The sequence below is a fragment of the Hippopotamus amphibius genome, chromosome 5 (genome assembly GCF_030028045.1).
Source record: "Hippopotamus amphibius kiboko isolate mHipAmp2 chromosome 5, mHipAmp2.hap2, whole genome shotgun sequence".
NCBI classification, from domain to species: domain Eukaryota; kingdom Metazoa; phylum Chordata; class Mammalia; order Artiodactyla; family Hippopotamidae; genus Hippopotamus; species Hippopotamus amphibius.
Genome location: NC_080190.1, coordinates 62,310,031 through 62,331,830, shown reverse-complemented (window position 1 = coordinate 62,331,830; position 21,800 = coordinate 62,310,031). Strand labels below are relative to the sequence as shown.

The 21,800-nt window shown below is 34.9% G+C and overlaps 1 protein-coding gene across 9 annotated transcripts in view; it reads left to right on the top strand.

The window, feature by feature from the left end:
• Nucleotides 1-21,800, top strand: part of ADK (adenosine kinase) — a 508,591-nt gene that overhangs the window by 253,041 nt on the left and 233,750 nt on the right. For all 9 annotated transcript variants that reach the window (XR_009053638.1, XM_057734106.1, XM_057734101.1 and 6 more), the window contains 2 exons: nucleotides 10,223-10,395; nucleotides 13,422-13,530. Coding sequence is in view for 8 of the 9 variants with exons in the window: in XM_057734106.1 (XP_057590089.1) it covers nucleotides 10,223-10,395; nucleotides 13,422-13,530 (282 nt within the window). In the remaining variant the exon portion in view is untranslated. The remainder of the gene's footprint in view (nucleotides 1-10,222; nucleotides 10,396-13,421; nucleotides 13,531-21,800) is intronic.

Genomic DNA, 21,800 nt, shown 5'->3' with positions numbered 1-21,800 from the left:
TGGGGAGAAGAAAATAAACCTACAAAAGAGATAGAGAAATGTATCTTTATCTGTTATTCACTACAATAATGTCCGATAGATGGTAAGTAATCAAGAAATATTTATGGAATGAGTTAAATGAAGTTAACACTAAAATTTATTTTTATCACATCTCAGTGCCCTGTTATTGTCAGCAGTAGCAGCACTCTTTAATAGGCACTACTTGAGGCACTTTGCCTGCATTATCTCATGTAATTCTCACAACAATTCTGCAAGAAATATAGTTTCTCATAGAGCATATAATTTATCATCACACTACTAGATGAACTTACATATGTCTGAGTCCAATGTTTATTTATTTTTTTCTAGTAGGCCAAAGTTTCCCCAAATCTCTTCTGATAAATATATGTTAACAGGTATTTAACAACAAAAATAACTTAAAAACTATTGTTGGGATAATAGTAGGATTATTGGAAATCAGTTTTTACTAATAGTATGTATGGCAGCAGGTGAAAATAGAGCAGTTTTGGCAGGAAAGGAGGATAACATTATTAGTTATTGAGGGTGAATGGATTCTTAATAATATTTATGAAAATTTTCTGTTTCACTCTGACTCACTTGGTAGCATAGCAGTCATCTGAGAGAATTAATCCTTTAAGCTTCGTGATATATGCTATTTTCCTAAACAACTGCTTCAATTTTTATTTCCTCATCACCCTTTGCAATCTGCTTGTTGCTGTTATTTCCCAGTTTTGACATTTAATTTCTTTTAGTTGTGCTTTACGATCTTCTTGAAGTGCCTCATTGGGTTTTCTCATATAAAATTTCTTATGTTAGGCTTATCTTGTAACTGTCTAGGTGTCATTCTTCATCATTCTATTATGGATTGAATTAAAGTATATAGCATTATTTCAGAAGTGACTGGTTCTTGAGCATCATTGTCAGTCATATTGTCCTAAATATTGCATTTAGGTGACAGAGGAAATTCATCAGGAAGGTGAAGTTAATGTTTAGAAATCTTTCCATATGTTGTTAAAGACTCTTGATGTGAAGCTTAATATGTCATTTATTCAGCCCCTATTTAAACTCAGTTGTAAATTTTCTCCTCCTGTTTCTTACCTTAATGAGGTATCATCTCCTATCATCTCACTTCTTTGCTCAAAAACCCTCCTGTGCACCCTTCTACCTACAGAATGCCACCTAAACTTCTTTAAGTGGCATTTAATGATCTGACCTAGATCTTTTCTCCTGTTAGTCTCTTCTCTCACACATAGTGCTTTGTCATTATTTGTCATTGACAAATTTATTTTCCTTTATTTTTTCTTCTCATTATTTTTGTTAACAATATACTACTTTTATTTCTCAAACTGTGTGCTAGGGTGTTTTCGGTGTGGACCCACTTTGGTTCTGCAGGTATTTTAAATTTTGTAGGGAAACAGTGACATCTATCAGATACAGCTTGAACCACTAGATTCAGATATTTCCGTTTTTATATTAGATTGCTACGTTCCTTTTGGTGATATCATATACTTTGTAAAACTGGGTTTCTGTTATTAAAAAAAATAAGCACTGATCAAAAATCAGTGTGAGATAGGAAATGAGGGTGGTGGTGAGCAGCCTGATTCCAAGGTTTGAGAATTTTTCAGTGCTAGACAAGTGCTAAATTCTTATGAAATAAATACTTAAGTTGTTTAGAACTAACTGCTTAATAAATAGGATTTCTTTTGCCTTAGGGACTCCGTAATAAAATTCCTAACACAGTAAAGGAGGCATGTGCTCTATGCTTCTACTTTCTTTCCTGTTCATAGCCATTTTTGAAAATTATACCTATCCTTCAAAGACTAGTTGATAATGTCACCCATCTCTGAAAGCCTTTTCTAATCCTCTCAGCTGCAATTAATATCGCTCCTGGGTGTTTTTCTGGTAACATTGTACCTTTAATATTGCTTTTAAAATTGAATTCAACTAATTCACATATTTATTTAAAGTTAACAATAATGGCTTTCTGTTTCTCTAGTTAGGTGTAGTTATTTACAGTATAGTGAGAGCCCTTTCATTCTCTTTATAAAAGTGAAACAACAATATTATTAGTTATCACTTACTGAACTAAAGTACATGTCTTGTTAGTCTATTTCTAATTCTTAAAGCATCCTTACCAAGTCACAGGTTATATTATCCACATTTTATATTTGAAGAAATTGGAATTTAGCAATGTTGGTTTCTGTCACATGGACATACCTCCTAACCTTTGGCTATTCAAGTTACTTCTCCTATTACTATTGATAGAATCAGATTTTGATATCCTCAAAAATCCTATTGAGATTTTGACTGGGGTTTTCAGTGACTCTATGAATATACTAGCGGAGAATTGCTGTTTTAAGAATATTGAGTTGTTGGGAATTCCCTGGGTGTCCAGTGGTTAGGACTTCGAGCTCTTACACTGCGGAAGGCTCTGATTCAATCTTTGGTCAGGGAACTAAGATCACACAAACAGCGCGCCAAAAAAAAAAAAAAGAAAATAAAAGAATATTCACTTTTCTAATTCATGCACATGATATATAGCTCTCCATTTTATAGGCGAGTTTTTTTTCCCCCTCAGCAAACGTATATAGTGTTCTACGTATAGGTCTTGCACGTTTTCTTAAATTTGTCCCGATATGTTTCATATTTTGATGTTATTGTAGGTGACACTGTTTTCTTAATTTTTTTTATATGTGGAATTTTTTTTAAGCTCTTTATTGGAATATAATTGCTTTACACTCTTGTACCAGTTTTTGAGGTACACCAAAGTCAATCAGCTGTATTTATACACATATCCCTAAATTCCCTCCCTTTCGCGACTCCTCCCCACCCTCCCCATCGGCCCTCTAAGGCAACACCCATCATCGAGTTGAACTCCCTTTGTTATACGGCAACTTCCCACTGGCTATCTATTTTACAGTTGGTAGTATATATATGTCTATGCTACTCTCACTTCATCCCAGCTTGGCCTTCGCCCCCTGCCCCCTCAACCCTGTGTCCTCCAGTCCATTCTCTGCATCTGCATCCTTATTCTTGTCACGTCACTGGGTTCATCAGTACCCTTTTTTTTTTTTTTTGATTCTGTATATATGAGTTAGCATACAATATTTGTTTTTCTCTTTCTGGATTACTTCACTCTGTATGACAGACTCTAGGTCTATCCATCTCATTAAATATAGCTCCATTTCATTCCTTTTTATAGCTGAGTAATATTCCATTGTATATATATGCCACATCTTCTTTATCCATTCCTCTGTTGATGGGCATTTAGGTTGCTTCCATGTCCTGGCTATTGTAAATAGTGCTGCAATAAACATTATGGTACATGTTTCTTTTTGGATTAGGGTTTTCTCTGGGTATATGTCCAGTAGTGGGATTATTGGATCATATGATAGTTCTACTTTTAGTTTTTTAAGGAACCTCCAAACTGTTTCCCATAGTGGCTGTACCAACTTACATTCCCACCAACAGTGCAGGAGAGTTCCCTTTTCTCCACACCCTCTCCAACCTTTATTGTTTCCAGATTTTTTGATGATGGCCATTCTGACAGGTGTGAGGTGATACCTCATTGTGGCTTTGACTTGCATTTCCCTAATGATTAGTGATGTTGAGCAACTTTTCACGTGTTTGTTGGCCATCTGTATGTCTTCTTTGGAGAAATGTCTATTTAGGTCTTCCTCCCATCTGTGGATTGGGTTATTCGCTTTTTTGGTATTCAGCTTCATGAGCTGCTTGTATATTTTGGAGATTAATCCTTTGTCCATTGCTTCGCTGGCAATTATTTTTTCCCATTCTGAGGGTTGCCTTCTAGTCTTGTTTATGGTTTCTTTCGCTGTGCAAAAGGTTTTAAGTTTCATGAGGTCCCATTTGTTTATTCTTGATTTTATTTCCATGATTCTAGGAGGTGGGTCCAAAAGGATCTTGCTTTGATGGATGTCATAGAGTGTTCTGCCTATGTTTTCTTCTAGGAGTTTTATAGTATCTGGCCTTACATTGAGGTCTTTAATCCATTTGGAGATTATTTTTGTGTATGGTGCTAGGAAGTGTTCTAATCTCATTCTTTTACATGTAGCTGTCCAATTTTCCCAGCACCACTTATTGAAGAGGCTGTCTTTTGTCCATTGTATATTCTTGCCTCCTTTGTCAAAGATTAGGTGCCCATATGTGCTTGGGCTTACCTCTGAGTTCTCTATTCTGTTCCATTGATCTTCCTTTCTATTTTTCTGCCAGTACCGTACTGTCTTGATCACTGTAGCCTTGTAGTATAGTTTGAAGTCAGGAAGCCTAATTCCACCAACTCTGTCTTTCTTTCTCAAGATTGCTTTGGCTATTTGGGGTCTTTTGCGTTTCCATACAAATCGTAAGATTTCTTGCTCTAGTTCTGTGAAAAATGCCATTGGTAATTTGATAGGGATTGCATTGAATCTGTAAATTGCTTTGGGTAGTACAGTCATTTTCACTATGTTGATTCTTCCAATCCAGGAACATGGTACATCCCTCCATCTGTTTGTGTCATCTCTGATATCTTTCATCAGTGTCTTATACTTTTCTGCATACAGATCTTTTGCCTCCTTAGGCAGGTTTATTCCTAGGTATTTAATTCTTTTTGTTACAATGGTAAATGGGAGAGTTTCCTTAATTTCTCTTCCTGCTCTTTCGTTGTTAGTGTATAGGAATGCAAGAGATTTCTGTGCGTTAATTTTGTATCCTGCAACTTTACTAAATTCATCAATTAGTGCTAACAGTTTTCTGGTAGAGCGTTCGGGTTTTCTATATATAATATCATGTCATCTGCAAAGAGTGACAATTTGACTTCTTCTTTTCCAATTTGTATTCCTTTGATTTCATTTTCTTCTCTGATTGCTGTGGCTAAAACTTCCAAAACTAAGTTGAATAATAATGGTGAGAGTGGACACCCCTGTCTTGTTCCTGACCTTAGAGGGAATGCTTTCAGTTTTTCACCATTTAGAACGATGTTGGCTTTTGGTTTCTCATATATGGCTTTTATTATGTTGAGGTAATTTCCTTCTATGCCCATTTTCTGGAGAGTTTTTATCATAAATGGATGTTGAACTTTGTCAAAAGCTTTTTCTGCATCTATTGAGATGATCATATAGTTTTTATCCTTCAAGTTGTTGATATGATGTATCACATTGATTGATTTGCATATATTGAAGAATCCTTGCATCCCAGGGATACACCCCACTTGATCATGGTGTATGATTTTTTTAATGTGCTGTTGGAGTCTGTTAGCTCGTATTTTGTTGAGGAATTTTGCATCTGTATTCATCAGTGATATTGGTCTGTAATTTTCTTTTTTTGTGACATCTTTGCCTGGTTTTAGTATCAGGGTGATGGTGGCCTGGTAGAATGAGTTTGGGAGTGTTCCTCCTTCTGCTCTATTTTGGAAGAGTTTGAGAAGGATAGGTGTTAACTCTTCTTGAAATGTTTGGTAGAATTAGCCTGTGAATCCACCTGGCTCTGGGCTTTTGTTTGTTGGGAGATTTTTAATCACAGTCTCAATTTCCGTACTTGTGATTGGTCTGTTCATAGTTTCTGTTTCTTCCTGGTTCAGTCTTGGAAGATTGTATTTTTCTAAGAATTTATCCATTTTCTTCCAGGTTATCCAATTTATTGGTATATAGTTGCTTGTAGTAGTCTCTCATGATCTTTTGTATTTCTGAGGTGTCTGTTGTTACTTCTCCTTTTTCATTTCTAATTCTGTTGATTTGCGAATTCTCCCTTTCTTTCCTGATGAGTCTGACTAATGGTTTATCAATTTTGTTAATCTTTTCAAAGAACCAGCTTTTAGTTTTATTAATCTTTGCTATTGTTTCCTTCCTTTCTTTTTCATTTATTTATGCTCTGATCTTTATGATTTCTTTCCTTCTGCTCACTTTGGGGTTTCTTTGTTCTTCTTTCTCTAGTTGTTTTAGGTGTAAGGTTAGGTTGTTTATTCGATATTTTTCTTGTTTCTTACAGTAGGACTGTATTGGTATAAACTTCCCTCTTGGAACAGCTTTTGCTGCGTCCCATAGGTTTTGGGCTGTTGTGTTTTCATTGTCGTTTGTTTCTAGATAGTTTTTGATTTCCTTTTTGATTTCTTTAGTGGTTTCTTGGTTGTTTAATAGTGAATTGTTCAGCCTCCATGTGTTTGTATTTTTTGCAGTTTTTTTTCCTGTAATTGATATCTAGTCTCATGGCATTGTGGTGTGAGAAGATACTTGATATGATTTCAATTTTCTTGAATTTACCGAGGCTTGATTTGTTACCCAAGATGTGATCTATCCTGGAAAATGTTCCGTGTGCATTTGAGAAGAATGTGTATTCTGTCGTTTTTGGATGGAATATCCTATAAATATCAATTAAGTCGAGATGGTCTCATGTGTTATTTCAAGCTTGTGAGTCTTTATTTATCTTCTGTTGGGATGATCTGTCCATTGATGTAAGTGGGGTGTTCAAGTCTCCCACTAATATTGTGTTTCTGTCGATGTCCCCTTTTATGGCTGTTAGCATTTGCCTTATGTATTGAGGTGCTCCTATATTGGGGGCATAGATATTTACCATTGTGATATGTTCTTCTTGGGTGGATCCCTTGATCATTATGTAATGTCCTTCCTTGTCTCTTGTAATCGTCTTTGCTTTAAAGTCTAATTTGTCTGATATGAGTATTGTTCCTCCAGCTTTCTTTTGACTTCCATTTGCATGGAATATCTTTTTGCATCCCTTTACTTTCAATCTATATGTATCCCTTGGTCTGAAGTGGGTTTCTTGTAGGCAGCATATAGAAGGGTCTTGTTTTTGTATCCATTCAGCCAGTTTGTGTCTTTTGGTTGGAGCATTTAATCCATTTACATTTAAGGTGATTATTGACATGTGTGTTCCAATTACCATTTTTCTTAATTGTTTTGGGTTTGTATTTGTAGGTGTTTTCCTTTTCTTGTCTTTCCTACTTAGAGTAGTTCGTTTAGCACTTGTTGTAAGGCTGGTATGGTGACTCTTAACTTTTGCTTGTCTGTAAAGCTTTTGATTTCTCCCTCAAATCTGAATGAGATTCTTGCTGGGTAGAGTATTCTTGGCTGTAGGTTTTTCTCTTTCAGGACTTTCAGTATATCCTGCCATTCCCTTCTGGCCTGCAGAGTTTCTGTAGAAAGGTCAGCTGTTATCCTGATGTGTTTTCCGTTATATGTTATTTGTTGCTTTTCTCTTGCTGCTTTTAATATTTTTTCTTTTTGTTTAATTGTCATTAGTTTGATTAATATGTGCCTTGGTGTATTTCTGCTTGGGTGTATTCTGTATAGGACTCTCTGTGCTTCTTGGACTTGGTAAATTATTTCCTTTCCCCTCTTGGGGAAGTTTTCCACTATAACCTCTTCAAATATTTTCTCAGACCCTTTCTTGTTTTTTCTTCTTCTGGGATGCCTATGATTCAAATGTTGGTATGCTTAATGTTATCACTGAGGTCTCTGAGACTGTCTTCTATTCTTTTTATTCTTTTTTCTCTTTCCTGCTCTGTGGCAGTTATTTCCTCCATTCTGTCTTCCAACTCACTTATTCATTCTTCTGCCTCAGTCATTCTGCTGGTTATAGCATCTAGAGTATTTTTAATTTCAGTTATTTTGTTATCCATTGCTGTTTGTTTTTCTGAGTTCTTATGAACTGTTTCTTGTACTTTCTCTATTTTGTTATCAAGATTTTGTATCATTTTTACTATCATTACTCTAAATTCTTTTTCAGGCATTTTTCCTATTTCCTCCTCAGTTATTTGGTCTTGTGAGGTTTTTTTCCTGCTCCTTTGCCTGCATGGTGTTTCTTTGTTTCCTCATGGTTGTCCAAACTTTTGGGGTTGCTTGTCCTCGCGATAGAGGTGTTTATAGAAGACTCTCCAAGCCTCAGAATAATGTCCAATTGTTGGGTTAAAGAAATACGAAGTCTAGGAAACACATACATGTATAAGACACACAATTACTGAATCCATTAGGGCATAAGCCTCTGGAAAGAGCTGAGAGAACCCCGGTATGCTATCAGATATTCAAAGAGAAACCCAGCAGAAATTGACGATTGAAACAGAACAAATCAGAAACAAAAGCAAAAGCAAACGAACAAACAAATAACACCTTACACATACAGACATTAATCCAGGGAGATTTTTGAGCTAGGATCAAATATAAAAAAGAGCTAGAGTACCACCAGACAGAATGGAGATTCTGAGAATGAAATTAGACAATTGTACTAAGAACTGAGATAAGGAAAGAAACCTAATATTAAATACCAAGGCGATGCGTCATTTGGAGAATAGAGCAAGGAGTTTGAGCAGACCGATAGTGTTGCTTATAAATATGTTAAGATAAAATAAACTAAAAATGGATGGAAGAAAGGGGAACAGAGAGCGTAGTGTGATTGGAAATATGCAAATAAAAAGAAAGGAACAGAAATGTATAAAAGATAGGGATGAAAGGAAAGTATGAGAGATATATTGTCCATACTACCAAAAAGTTAGCTAGAAATAGAAGTATATAAAAAGGCAAAAAAATAAAAATAGAATAAAAATAGCATTAAAAAAATTATGTTATGAAACTTGTAGATCCCTTAGGACTAAGATCGTAATTAATAAAGGAAATAAAAGCAAAGAAGAAAAAAATCCAGAACTGATCCCAGAATGGACCAGTTCAATAGGATTGATACTAATATTTCTGTTTCCTTAGAGTCTCAGCTGTAAGTGTCCTTCCACTTGCCTTGGGGTTTTTGCATTATTCTGTGACCAGCAGAGCTTCCTTTATTGTTCCTCTGTAAGCACTGGTGTGTGGGGAGGGATAGGGTACACTAGTGGCTCCCTTCCCTGGGAGTGAGTGAGCAGTGGTGCACTGTTGTTTCAGTTGGGCTTGGAGGTGCCTGTTGCAGAGGGACGCAGGTGGCTCAGATGTAAACAGAAAGTCTCAGAGTTGGGCCTGTCTCGGGTTTTTATTCTTTTTCTCTGCAGCCTCCCTGCTGCCGGCGGCTTCTAAGGGTTTTGTTTGTTTGTTTGTTTGTTTTTAGTTTTTTTTATTTATTTTTTTTGGGGGGGTACACCAGGTTCAATCATCTGTTTTTATACACATATCCCCGTATTCCCTCCCTTCCTTGACTCCCCCGGCCTCGAGTCCCCCCCCCCCACCCTCCCCGCCCCAGTCCTCTAAGGCATCTTCCATCCTCGAGTTGTACTCCCTTTGTTATACAACAACTTCCCACTGACTATTTTACAGTTGGTAGTATATATATGTCTGTGCTACTCTCCAGCCCTGCCCGAGTGCCTGAGGGTACTTGTTATCCCTGAGCGCCTTAGGTGGCCCTCAGGGCGTCTCTCCACTGCCTGTTGCAGAGGTGCCAAAAGAGAGAGAGAGGCTATGCCCGTGGCTCCTCCCCACAGCCCGTGAGGCTGCAGCATCCAGCCGCCATCATGGCTGGGCAGCTGTTAGGGTCAGGCACTCCTCGCCACGGACCTCTTCCCTCCTGTCCTCTCGGTCTGTCACCTTACTGGCAACAATGTTTCTCACCCTGAACCAGCTCTCCGGTTCCCAGGTTCCCACGCTCCCACTCCCCGACCCTCTGTTCAGCTGTGGATCGACGTCTCTCTCAGGAACGCTGAGCTGTGGTGCGGACCCTCCATGTGTTTCTCAGTCCCTCCTGTCTGCCACAGTGCCGCCGCTTCACCCTCTTTGAGCCTTCGTAGATGCCTCCCTACCGGTTATGTCGGGCTCCTTGCGGTCCTTTCCGGCGTCCGAGGCCGTCTGCTGGTGTTTAGCTGGTTCTCTGTGGGAATTATGGCGCCCTTCGGTGCATTCCCAATGCATCTGTGGAGAGGGATGCATTCCATGTCCCTCTACTTCGCCGCCATCTTTTTCTCCCGATTCTGGGCTTTTAATGACAACGCTTCACTACTTCTCTTGGACTCAGTATTATTTTTCAAGTATTATCAAGCCAGTATTGACCTAAGGTCTATAGGACTTTGATTCTGAGTGCCTAGCCACTATGCTTTCTTTCTATGAAAGAAATATAGTAAGATTTTATGTGTTTGTTATATCAAATTTGTTATCATAAGTGGTGATACAGGATTGAAATTCCATTCATAACAGCCACAGCTGCTAACAAAGCAACCCTTTTATGCCACCATACTTAGCAGAATACTGAACTATGTGTACCATTTTTCTGACCCATTAAAATTATTTATGTTTCTATTTTTCAGTGGATGATTCAGCAGCCACACAAAGCAGCAACATTTTTTGGATGCATCGGGATAGATAAATTTGGGGAGATCCTGAAGAAAAAAGCTGCCGAAGCGCACGTGGATGCTCATTACTATGAACAGAATGAGCAGCCAACAGGAACTTGTGCTGCGTGCATCACTGGTGGCAACAGGTCAGTGTTATTTCGAGGGAAGCACTGTACTAATTGACTGTTTAACCACTGGTAAAATATGAATTCAAATCTTAATGTGGAATTTAGACCTCATGTTTGTAATTGAATTTACTGTTCAATAAACTCTTCTTCCTTACATCACTTTTCCTTAAATTTTTTTTTACCTTTCTGGAACCTGCTGTTGTCTTCGTGAAGCATAAGGAAATGAAATTTTTGAGATTATCTAGTCCAGCCTCTACTTTTTAGAATTAGGATCAGAAAAGGAGTACATTTCATTCAGTGTTTTGTAGCTAGGTTCTTGCTGAACTGGCATTAGGAAGAATGTTCTTTTTAACATATCCTGAGGTTGGAATATTAAAATACATATATACACATACATATTTTTAACATATATAAAGTATCACATTATATCCAGTCTCAGATGAATTAGGTCATCTAAAGCATTTCTGGCAAATAGTCATCTGTCCATACTAAACAACTTTATTTATGGGTAATGCACCACTCAAAAAACAGCTCATTACATTTCTATACAAATTTGTTTATCAGAAGATTTTTCTTTCTATGAACTTGAACTCTGTCTGTTAGAGCTTTCCATGCATTGTTTGTTTTTGTGCCTTTTGCAGCTGCATGGAGGTGTATCTTCAGTACATTCATGCTTTGCTAATGTCATCATCACTATATTGCTTATTAGCATGGGCTTTTTTTCCTTTGGAAAGGAAAAAAAAGTAATTTTTCTAGTTATTATATTGTTAGAATCCCCAAAGGTGATCTGTTTTAAAATAGTGATTCACTAGATACTTTACATCCCTTATAGCTAAAAATATTGTCTGTCCCCCTCCATTTCTTATCTCCCTTTCTTCCTCTTTTTTGTTTGCCTCTTTGTCTTCTTTTCCTTATTTCCTCCCTTATCTCTTTTCCCCATTCTCCATTCCCCCTTTTTACCTGTTTTGTTTTGGCGTACTCTTGGACCTCGCAAATGTATGTTAAAGACCTAACACTATTCTAGGCAGTAGTCATAAAGTAACTAAAATATAACTTTTAGTTATAATTAGGATGCCAAAGCCATTTTCAGACTTTTCTGTAACTTTTATTTGGGGAGTGTAGGAGGACTTTATGATTTTAGGTTTTAATAAATAGAACCATCAGTTATTCAAACATTGAGATATATTTATTTAGGCCTTTCTCCTTTTCACTGTTTCTAAAAACCAACTTCAGTAGGCAAGTGTAGTTTTCCCATTAGTGAGAAATGGGTCAAGTTTTGCCTCTGATACCAGGTCAGGCTCCAGTAAAATTGCTAAATTGTTTCTGTATGTTAAGTTGTTATTTTAAAGAACAGGTTTGATAACATCAGGTCTTTCAGATGTCAACAGCTTAATTTATATACTCATATTATGGTTATGGTGATCAGTATTATTTAGGTGATATTGGAAGTCAGAAACTGAGGGAAACCCTCATTATCTAACTCATTACCCAAATTGTGGAACCTGATAGATTTGGATAAATCGTTTTAAATAGTTAGGAACTCTTACTTCCACTATCCCAAACTCAGGTTAAGGCAATATTCTTCTTAATCTAGATTCTTATTCTCCAATCTCTGAACCAGATACACTTGGAGAGTAAGAATACCTGTATTTTCTTTTGGAGCAACTATTTAGTTTCCTTCCAAAGAGCAGTTTTATTATCAAAATAGAGTTTAGTAGCTCATACCAGAGTGTTTACTTTTATTTAGTAACCACTTTTTGTCAAAATTTTGCAAGAGTCATGATTTCTAAAATATTTTTTATAAATTGATTGTTAAGTTTGTAATATAGTTATTTTGCATGTGCATATATTGATGCATATCACTCTTATTTTCATTAATTTAATTGAACATAAGCAGACCGTATCCTTCAGTTAGTCAGTTGGCATATGGGTGAGTAGAAATATGTTTTGAAAGAGAATTGATTTATTTTTTTCAGAAGAGAATCTAACCATATTACCAAAATGTTTAGTGGTGAGATGATATATTTGTGGGTTATTTTATTTTATTTTTTAGTATTTATTTATTTATTAGGTTGTGCTGGGTCTTAGTTGCAGCGGGCAGGTTCCTTAGTTGTCACTCCAGGGTTCCTTAGTTGCAGCATGCATGTGAGATCTAGTTCCCTGACCAGGAATCAAATCCGGGCCCCCTGCATTGGGAGTGTGGAGTCTTATCCCCTGCACGCCACCAGGGAAGTCCCTGTGGGTTTTTTTTAAACCACAGTTATTACCAAAAAAAGTTTGAAAAATTGGCAAGTTTTTTTCTAATTTCTGGGTCAGAGGGAGGAGGAAAAGTATTTTTATTTATTTGTCTGTAGTGTAAATAATTATTAAGTTTATTTGTTGGATAATAATAAAAAGCTCTATGTGGCACTTGTAGCAAAATTTTAAAGTGTAGTATTCTGTTTAGATTTTTCAGCTGCGAAACTGGACCAGCACAGGGAGTTTTCAACTATAAAAACTGATTTTAATTTATTCTAGTCCATAAAATATAATGGTTTGCAAATTAATTCCTCATAGTAAACACGGTCTAAATTTATGTGTGTGCTTTGCAAAATTATTCCCATACTCAGCTTTTAAAGCATTAGGTTAAATATCAGTGGATAGTATGTTGATATTCAAAAACTGATGTTCTTAGTTGCATATATATATTTTTTTGTGTAACTATATAGTGGCTATTTCTTAACTGCAGTTTGAACTATTAAAATGTAAAAAGTAGGTAATTTTATCGTTTTAATATCAACAGGAAGCTAAATGCCAGTTTCTCAAAATACCAGATGATATTTAGAACAAGGATTAATGCTCTGGTTATCTCAAAGGCAGCAGAGAAGTTTTGAAAAGTTTAAAAAAAATTAACTTTATTTGCATTTATTAAAATCAATATACAGCAGTTTGAAGAGTTAAGAATTAAAACAAAATTTGCAAAAATATTGTTAGTTAACTGTATAGTTACATGGCAAATTTGACTATAAGTAAAACCTACTTACTTTTTGTTGTTGTTGTTTTAGATCCCTTGTAGCTAATCTTGCAGCTGCCAATTGTTATAAAAAGGAAAAACATCTTGATATGGAGAAAAACTGGGTATTGGTTGACAAAGCAAGAGTTTATTATATAGCAGTAAGTATTTGCCCAATTCAAATTTCTGGTTCATATTTACACAGTAAATTATAGTTATTAGCTGATGTACATTTAAAAATAATTGTTCTCTTACTTACCCTGCAAATTGTTTACCCATCTCAAATCACATATTAGGTTCACTATTACAAATACAGAACAGAAATATGATCATTCTGTGGTAACCTAATTTGTATTATTTACCTTCAAATATACCTCTTTGGGGATACATTATATATAGATGTTTTTAAACCAAATATCAAATTCTATATTAAATCTTAAGGTCTTTTGAAGTAATTCTGGAAATTTACATTTTGTATCTTTAGGCTACTTGTTGTGAATGATGCACGCATTGTGTGGGAAAATATTAGTACTATTCACTGCAAACAGTTTGAGCTTATTTGACTAAAAAATCTTAATTACTATTTATTCCATAGTAATTACCATGACACCTTTTAATTTAATATTTCAGAAACATTGATCATGGCAAATCTTCTAAATATCAGAATAAGGGCAGCATGTAATTTGAATTATTAAGTCTTCTGACATAAAATATAATTGGTTAAGAATTCATTTCTAAAATAAGACTGTACTAAAAATTTTCCTGAATTAATCACCCTATGGATACCTTGTTTTTATTTAATATGAGTTAAATGTGGCTGATCACAAATAAGTAGATACCTATGAAAAATTAAAAGCACTTCATATGCATATATGGTTTTGATATAACAGCTGCTGCCATTTACTACCTGAGCTGCGAAACAGCTGGTTAGATGTGTAAAAAATTGATTATCCAGTAGGAACCTGTTTATTGAAAATATAATTATTTCTTTCAGTCTAGTGTTAATGTCTCCTACAGCATGTTTATATGCACTGCTGTAGGCTTTACAAAGTTGTTATTGATTCCTCTGTATAGCAAATCCTACCCCTTTATAACTGTCAAGTAAATGCTTGCATTGAGAAGATTATATAGAGGAAAGTCACGTTACCTCTTCTGCCAGTATGTGAGAGAAACATTTCAAAATTTTAAAATGTTTCTCTCATTTATCTTATATTTTATTTCTCAGAATTGTCTCGTTTTTTCTTTAATGTGTTGGTAGCATGTTTTTGTAATGTAACTCTTTAAGGGGGTCTCTGTACTATCTCAAACCATGTTACATTTGAAAGTCAAAGAGCATGTGGTTTAAAGTTGGGTGTTATTTGTATTTACTGACTGAAATATGACAACATATTATGATAGAAAAATATTTTTAGCCTGACAATTACAATTCTCTGTATGTCAGTATATAATAATTGGACCCCAAATTATGAGCTAACTTGGAAACAACTCATAATTTTAACAATTTATGTACATGTAACACATTTAGCCAGTTTTGTATGAATGAAATTTTTGTAGTATGATAGACCCAACTTGCAGCCAACTAATAGTTTTAACAATTATGTAACTGTAACACCTCTAGCCAACTTTGGGTGGATGGAATTTTTATAGTAGTGTTAACTATTTATTGAAGTACAGTTTTGTGTATAGAGTGTTCAGTTTTGGTCAAATTAATAAAATTGAATTACTTTTGAGACTTGTGTGGTATATTCAGCCAGAAACAAGTATCAAAATGTTTCCAGTTGATGTATCTGATAGTAGCTGTTAGCTCTTAGTTTCTGTTTCAGCAATTTCATAAAAGAATGCTCTTTCACATTGCCAGGTAAATCTATAATTTGTTCAGAGTTTGGCTATTTTTAAATAGTTCTGAAAATAGTAGACACATATTAGATACCTGGGATGCTGTATATTCTTGGTGAACATTCAACAAATATTTTTTTCTACTAGCAACTAAGAACATAATTCTTATTCATTGAAATTTGTGAAATCTCTTCTGAAATGCAATGTTATTTCCACTGACTTTCGGCAGTTCTTTTAAATCTTTAGTCCCCTTTGAGCTCAGAGCATCCAGTCTAGTCTTAGTAAGAAAACCGCAAATTTAGATTGAGTAGATATGTATATCTATACTTATTTCAACAAATCAAGTGGGCTTCTCTACACTTTCAAGTGCTATAGGGTCAGCAGTTGTCTCACATCATCATAATCATAAACCTCGGAGGTTCAACAAGCTGGAATTGTGGGAGCTCTTTAATTACAAAAGGTTCTTGATCTAAAGAAGCAGCTCAATATATCTAACACATTTCCGTAAGTAAGATGTCTGTCTGCATTACATAAAATAAGCTAAACCTACATACTCAGCTCTTCTTCTCACTATTCCATGAATTAATAATGGTAACAGGCGTTAAGAAAATTTGAAACCTTCATTTTCTCTCACATAATGCATTGAATTTACAATTCAAAGCAAAATCTTTCTTGATAGAAAGTTGGAATAGAATGTGTGTATACCAGCATTCTCTTTTGGTTTAAATGAAGTGTTGGCTTCTTTTTTGCTTTCATAGCAGGTGTCCCACTTATGACATATAAACTCAGTTTTTCCATGTTTAAACCAAACTCTTTGTTAGTAGGTATTTAGGGTTTACTGGTTATATCAATAGCTAATTACATTTTGAAAACATAAATCTTAGTTGCTCTTTACCTTGGAATCAGATTGGCATATGTCTGTTTCTTCTCTTATAAGAAATATTTCTTACAGTAGCCCTCTAAGCCTATATTTAGGAAAGGTTTATGAAAAAGATGAGAAAATTGGAGCCATTAATTACTGTGTATTTTCTTTTTTAAGCAATATTACCGTTCTGTGAAAAGTGAGAAAATTAGTACCGTTTCATCCTGCCTCTTGATTTTTTGTAGTTATTTTCATTTTATTTTCATATTTTCAGTGTTTAAACATTTCCATTTTTGTTCTATAACCATAATTCTTACAGATTTAATTTTATGTTTAAATAACCTAAATGTTTACCATCAGCTGCTCTACCCCATTTACCCCATTCCTTTATTGTTTATTTTGATTATCTCTGGATTGGCTGCATTTTGTCATTAAACATTTCCCAACCAATGAAAGACTTAAAACTCTCTTCTTGAGCTTATATTTCCTGTTGCTTTTATATGTAAATGACAGCTTGTTTGGTGTAATATTTTGTGAAACAAAGTGCTTGTGGACATTGCTTCATTGTCTCCTAGCACTTTTTATGGGAAATGTAAGGTCAGGCTGGTTTTTATTTCCGTTCTTTACTATTTCCTTTTTTTTCTGCTTACTTTGAATTTCACTTGCTTCTCTTTACTCCTCTTCCTTCATCCTATCCTCCACCTTCCGCCTTTACTTTGTTTCCTAAGGTGGAAGAATAATTTATTGATTTGAGACTTTTCTACTATAGGTGTTTAGTGCTATAAAAGTCTCTCTAAGCATTCATTTAACTGTCTCCCACAAATTTTGATATGTCATGTTTTCATTTTCATTTAGCTTTTAATACTTTCTTTTTGCTTTCTTATATGGCTCATGAGTTACATAGAAATACGTTGTTTGTTTTCTAAATATGGAGAGTTCCCAGAGATCTCCCTCCTACTCCATTATGGATTTGTATATTCCTCCTTGCAATTCTGATTTCTCTTCAAGTATTTTGAAACTCTGTTATTAGGTGCATAAATGTGTACGGTTGATTATTTGACCCATTTACCATTTTGAAATATTTATCCCTCATAATATACTTTGTCCCCAGTTCTACTCTATCTGATATTAACATAATCAGTCTTGCTTTTGACTATTGACATTATGGTATATCTTTTCCACTCTTTTACTTATAGCCTATTTGTCTATTTTAAAGTGCATCTCTTGTAGGCAACATATTGTTGGATTTTACTTTTTGTCCACCCTGACAATGTCTACCTTTTGATTGGAATGTTTATACCATTCCCATTTAATATAATTATTGATGTGGTTAGATTTGACTTTCTCATCTTGGTTTATGTCCCTTCATTATGTTTTTTCTCTTTTCTCCCTTTTTTTGGGTTAATCCAGTATTTTTATCTACATTGTTGGTTTAATATCTCTAACTTTTTGTTATTTTAGTAACGACAATATATTTTATTTTGTGTCAGGGTTTATAGTATACATCTTTAAAACATCGTGATCTGCCTTCAAATAATACTGCATGACATCACATACAGTATAAGAACCCTGCAATGCCACACTTCAGTTTTACCCTTCCTAGTCTTCATGCTATCATTGTAACGTGTTTTATTTTTTAATTTTGTGTTTTTTTAAAAAACAGCTTTATTAATATATAATTCACTTACCATACAACAGACATAGTTTACTTTTATATGTTATGAACACTGTAACGTTATTTAAATTGTCAAATATCTTTTAGAGATTTAAATAGTAATAATAAAAAAAAATCTTCTCATTTAATTACCATTTCCAGTGCTCTTCATTTCTTTTGCTTAGAATCAGATTTCCACCTGGTATCATTTCCTTCTGTCTGAAGAGCATTTTTTAGCATTTCGTGTGTTTGGGTCTGTTGGTGATGAATCCTTTCAGCTTTCTTATGTTTGAAAACATCTTTATTTCACCTTCATTTTAAAAGATATTTTTGCCATGTATGTAATTCTGGGTTGGCAGTTTTTTGTCTTTTAGTACTCTAAATAAAAGTGTTGCTCTACTGTCTTCTCACTTTCACTTTTTTGTTGAGAAATCTGATGTCCTTAATTTTAATCCTTTGGATATAACATGCCACACACCCATAACCCTGCTTCCTGTTAAGATTTCCTGTTTATTACTGGTTTTGATCAGTTGATTGTATTGTGCTTTAGTTATATTGGTTTTTAGTTGTTGCTTTTCTTTTTGTTTTTCATGTTCTTGTGCTTGGGGTTTAACTTCTTAGAGCTATGGGTTTATAGTTTTTATTATGTTTGGAATGTTTTCAGCCATTATTTCTTTAAATACGTTTTCTGTCCCAACCCCACCTCCTTTTGGGTCTCAAATTACCCATCTATTAGGTGACTTGAAGTTGTCTCAAAGCTTAGTGATGCCACCCTTCTCATTTTTGTGGATTCTTTTTTCTCTGTTTCATTTTGGATACTTTCATTTCTTATACCTTTTAGTTGACTAATATTTTCTTCTGTAATATCTGATCTGTCCAGTGTATTTTTCATCTCATTTGTTGTTTTCATATCTAGGAGATTGATTTGGTTCTTTGACCTCTTCCTTGTCTCTATTTAGCTTATGGACACATAAAATACAGTTAAAAGAACTGTTTTAACATCTTCTCTGTTAATTTTAACATGTGTGTCCATCCTGGGTGGTGTTGAGTGATTACTTACCCTCCTAATTAAGGGTTGTGTTTTCCTGCCTCTTTGTATGTCTAGTAATCATTGGCTATCAAATATTGTGAATTTCACCTTTTTAGGTGCAGGAAATTTTTGTATTACTAATCATCTTTTTGAGGTTTATTTTGAAATGCAATAATGTTACTTGGGACAACATGCTTTGGGACCTTACTCTCATGTTTTGTTAGGTGGGTCCAGAGTAGTGCTCATTCAGTGGCAGTGGTTCTTAATCCAGGTGATTTTGCCCCTTCTGGACCTTTGGCAGCGTCTGGAGACATGTTTTACTGTGATGACTGAGGGTTTCTACTAGTAGGTATAGGACAGGAATGTTGGTAAACATCCTATGATACATGGGACAGCACTGCACAATAAAGGATTATCCATTTCTAAGTATCAATAGAACCAAGGTTAAGAAGTCCTGTTTTAAAGCTAAATGATCCCTACTACTGCAGCAAGACTTTCTTATACACTATGCATTGCCCCGTTAATTATGAATTTTTCTGCTCTAGATGATTGAAATAAGCACCATTCCCAGAGGTCTGTGTGCCCTAAGACTGTTCCATCTAATCCTTTTCTCCCTAATACTTTTATATCATTTTTTCCTGAGCTCTCATCTGGTGAATGTTCAAGGGGAACCCTCTGCATATTTCCAGTGTTCTGTGTAAAACTTCCTCTTTTGGGGTATTCTGGCCTCTGAACTCTACCTGCTCTGGTCTTCCTAGACTCTCAGCTCTATGTCCTCAACTTAGTGGGCTGGGAACTCTCTCAAGGCAGTAAGCTGATTCAATCTTAGGGCTTACCTGAATTGTTTCCTATCTCTGAAGGATCACTATTTCTCATCCTTATTGTCCACTCTTTTAAAAACTGTTTGTGGTTTTGTTGTTGTTTCAAGCTGGAAGATAAATCCAGTCCCTGTTTCTCCACTGTCTTCTGCCTTATCATTGTGTCTTGAAGTCTGTTGTCATTCTTATCATTGTTCCTCCTTGTCTGTCTTTTTTCCCTTCTATCTGCTTTTAAGATTTTTCTTTATAACTGGTTTTAAGCAATTTTATTATGATGTACCTTAGTATAATTTTCTTTGTTTGTTGAGATTGATGTTTGTACAGTTGGAAATTTTTCTGTAAATAAAATTTCTCTCCCTACCCCCATCCACCTTTGTGGACTCCAGTAAGTATAAAACCACTTGAAGTTGTCCTGTATAGCTCAGTGATATCTTTTCAGGTTTTTTTTTTTTCTGTCCTTCAGTTTGCGTAATTGCTATTGCTGTGTCTTGAAGTTTGCTAATCATTTCTATTACGATGTCTTATCTGCTATTAATCCCACGCAGTGTATTTTTTAGCTCAGACATTATAGTTTTCACCTCTGTAAGTTTCATTTGAACCTTTTTCATTCCTGCTGTGTCTACTTTACATATTCATGTTGCCATCTGCCATTTCTAAACTTATGGGGTATAGTTATAACACCTGTTTTAACGCCCTTGTCTGCAAATCCTATCACGTGTATTTTTTTCTGGTTCTTACCTTGGCCTTGGGTTGTTTCCTCATGCATGTATGCTAAAGACTTGATGGGAAAGGCTTGCAGATCTTGAGTTCTCATTTTGTACCTCTTTCTTCAAATGGCCCTCTCCTTTCCAATATACTGCCCTTGCACGTGCTAGCTACCTTGGCTTCCCTGAATGGAGACTACTGGACTCTGATTAGGTTCTCTTTGCCTTGACTGCAACCTGGAAATTCTCTCTAGGAATTAAGTTTGAATAATTGGTAGGGGATCACCTTACCTTGTCCCTTATTTAGTTATTTTCCAGTTTCTCAAAATTGTTGTTTCATGTGTTTTGTGCATTTTTATATTGTCTAAGGTGGGAGTATAAATCCATTTCTCATTGTTTTCATATTGGTTGAAATTAGAAATCTCCTGGTTGGTTTTGTTTTTCCTGTTTTTAGATGACTCTCTTTTTCTGCAAGATTGCCCAACTTTTTCTTTGAATTTGAACAGTCTTAAGGTTGAGTCAACCTAAGAAACTCCCTAAATTATTGTTCTAGATTCTATAAAATTCTCTAGCTATCACTTTATCATTTAAAAATAAATTTAAAAGCTTTTAGCTAATAGATAACTGTTCATCCATGTATAATTACTAATGTTATAGTAATTTTTCTAGTATTTTCAATCAGTCCTTAATAGTGTTTTGGACTACATTGTGAGTACAATGGGGTTTTGCACAGAAATTTATGCATTATTTCTAAAGACTGTTTTTAATGAGAAAAAGGTTCCAAGTTTCAAATACATTGTAAAACACTAATCAGCTTGCAAGTTTAGGCTTATGTAGGGAGAAATTTTAACTTCCGAGATCAAACAGATATTAAAGAAATAAGTTAACAAAAGTGCCATGTGACTTACTTTGCATAAACTGAGTCATCCAATGTGTATTCTTTTTTACTGATTGAAAATTAGGCACTATAATGAAAGAATAGTGAATCATAGTTTGTCAGTAATTGTTTGAGAATATGGGACGGGTAGTTTGAATTTTACTTTGACTTGTACACATATTTTCTTCTGTGATTTTTCCAGTTCCAGTGGCTTATTATACATTTTCTTCAGCCCACAGTCTTAGCATCTTGGTTAATATAGTTTTTGTGAAGGTAAGGTTTTAAGTGTTACTAATGTTTGCTTCTGGAATAATGAGAGGTATGATTATGGGTGATTGGAGGAAACATGATTTGGGGAAGTGTACAGTCTCAGAGGAAAGGAATAGAGTTCACACTTGATAAGAAATAGGAGTTTTTGTGTATAAAGGACAAGTGGTAATCAATAACAACTATTTAGGTTGTATAACTCTCACTTTGTTTGCCCTGGTTGGGTTTTCTACTAAAATTCTTAATGACGCCATGAGTAATAATTTATCTTAGTAGAACTATTACTTAGACTCAGTTACAATTAAATATCTTTGTCAGTATTGTGAAAGCAAAAACTAAAGTTGTTAAAATGAGGTGTGATAAATTATAATGAAATCTAGTCT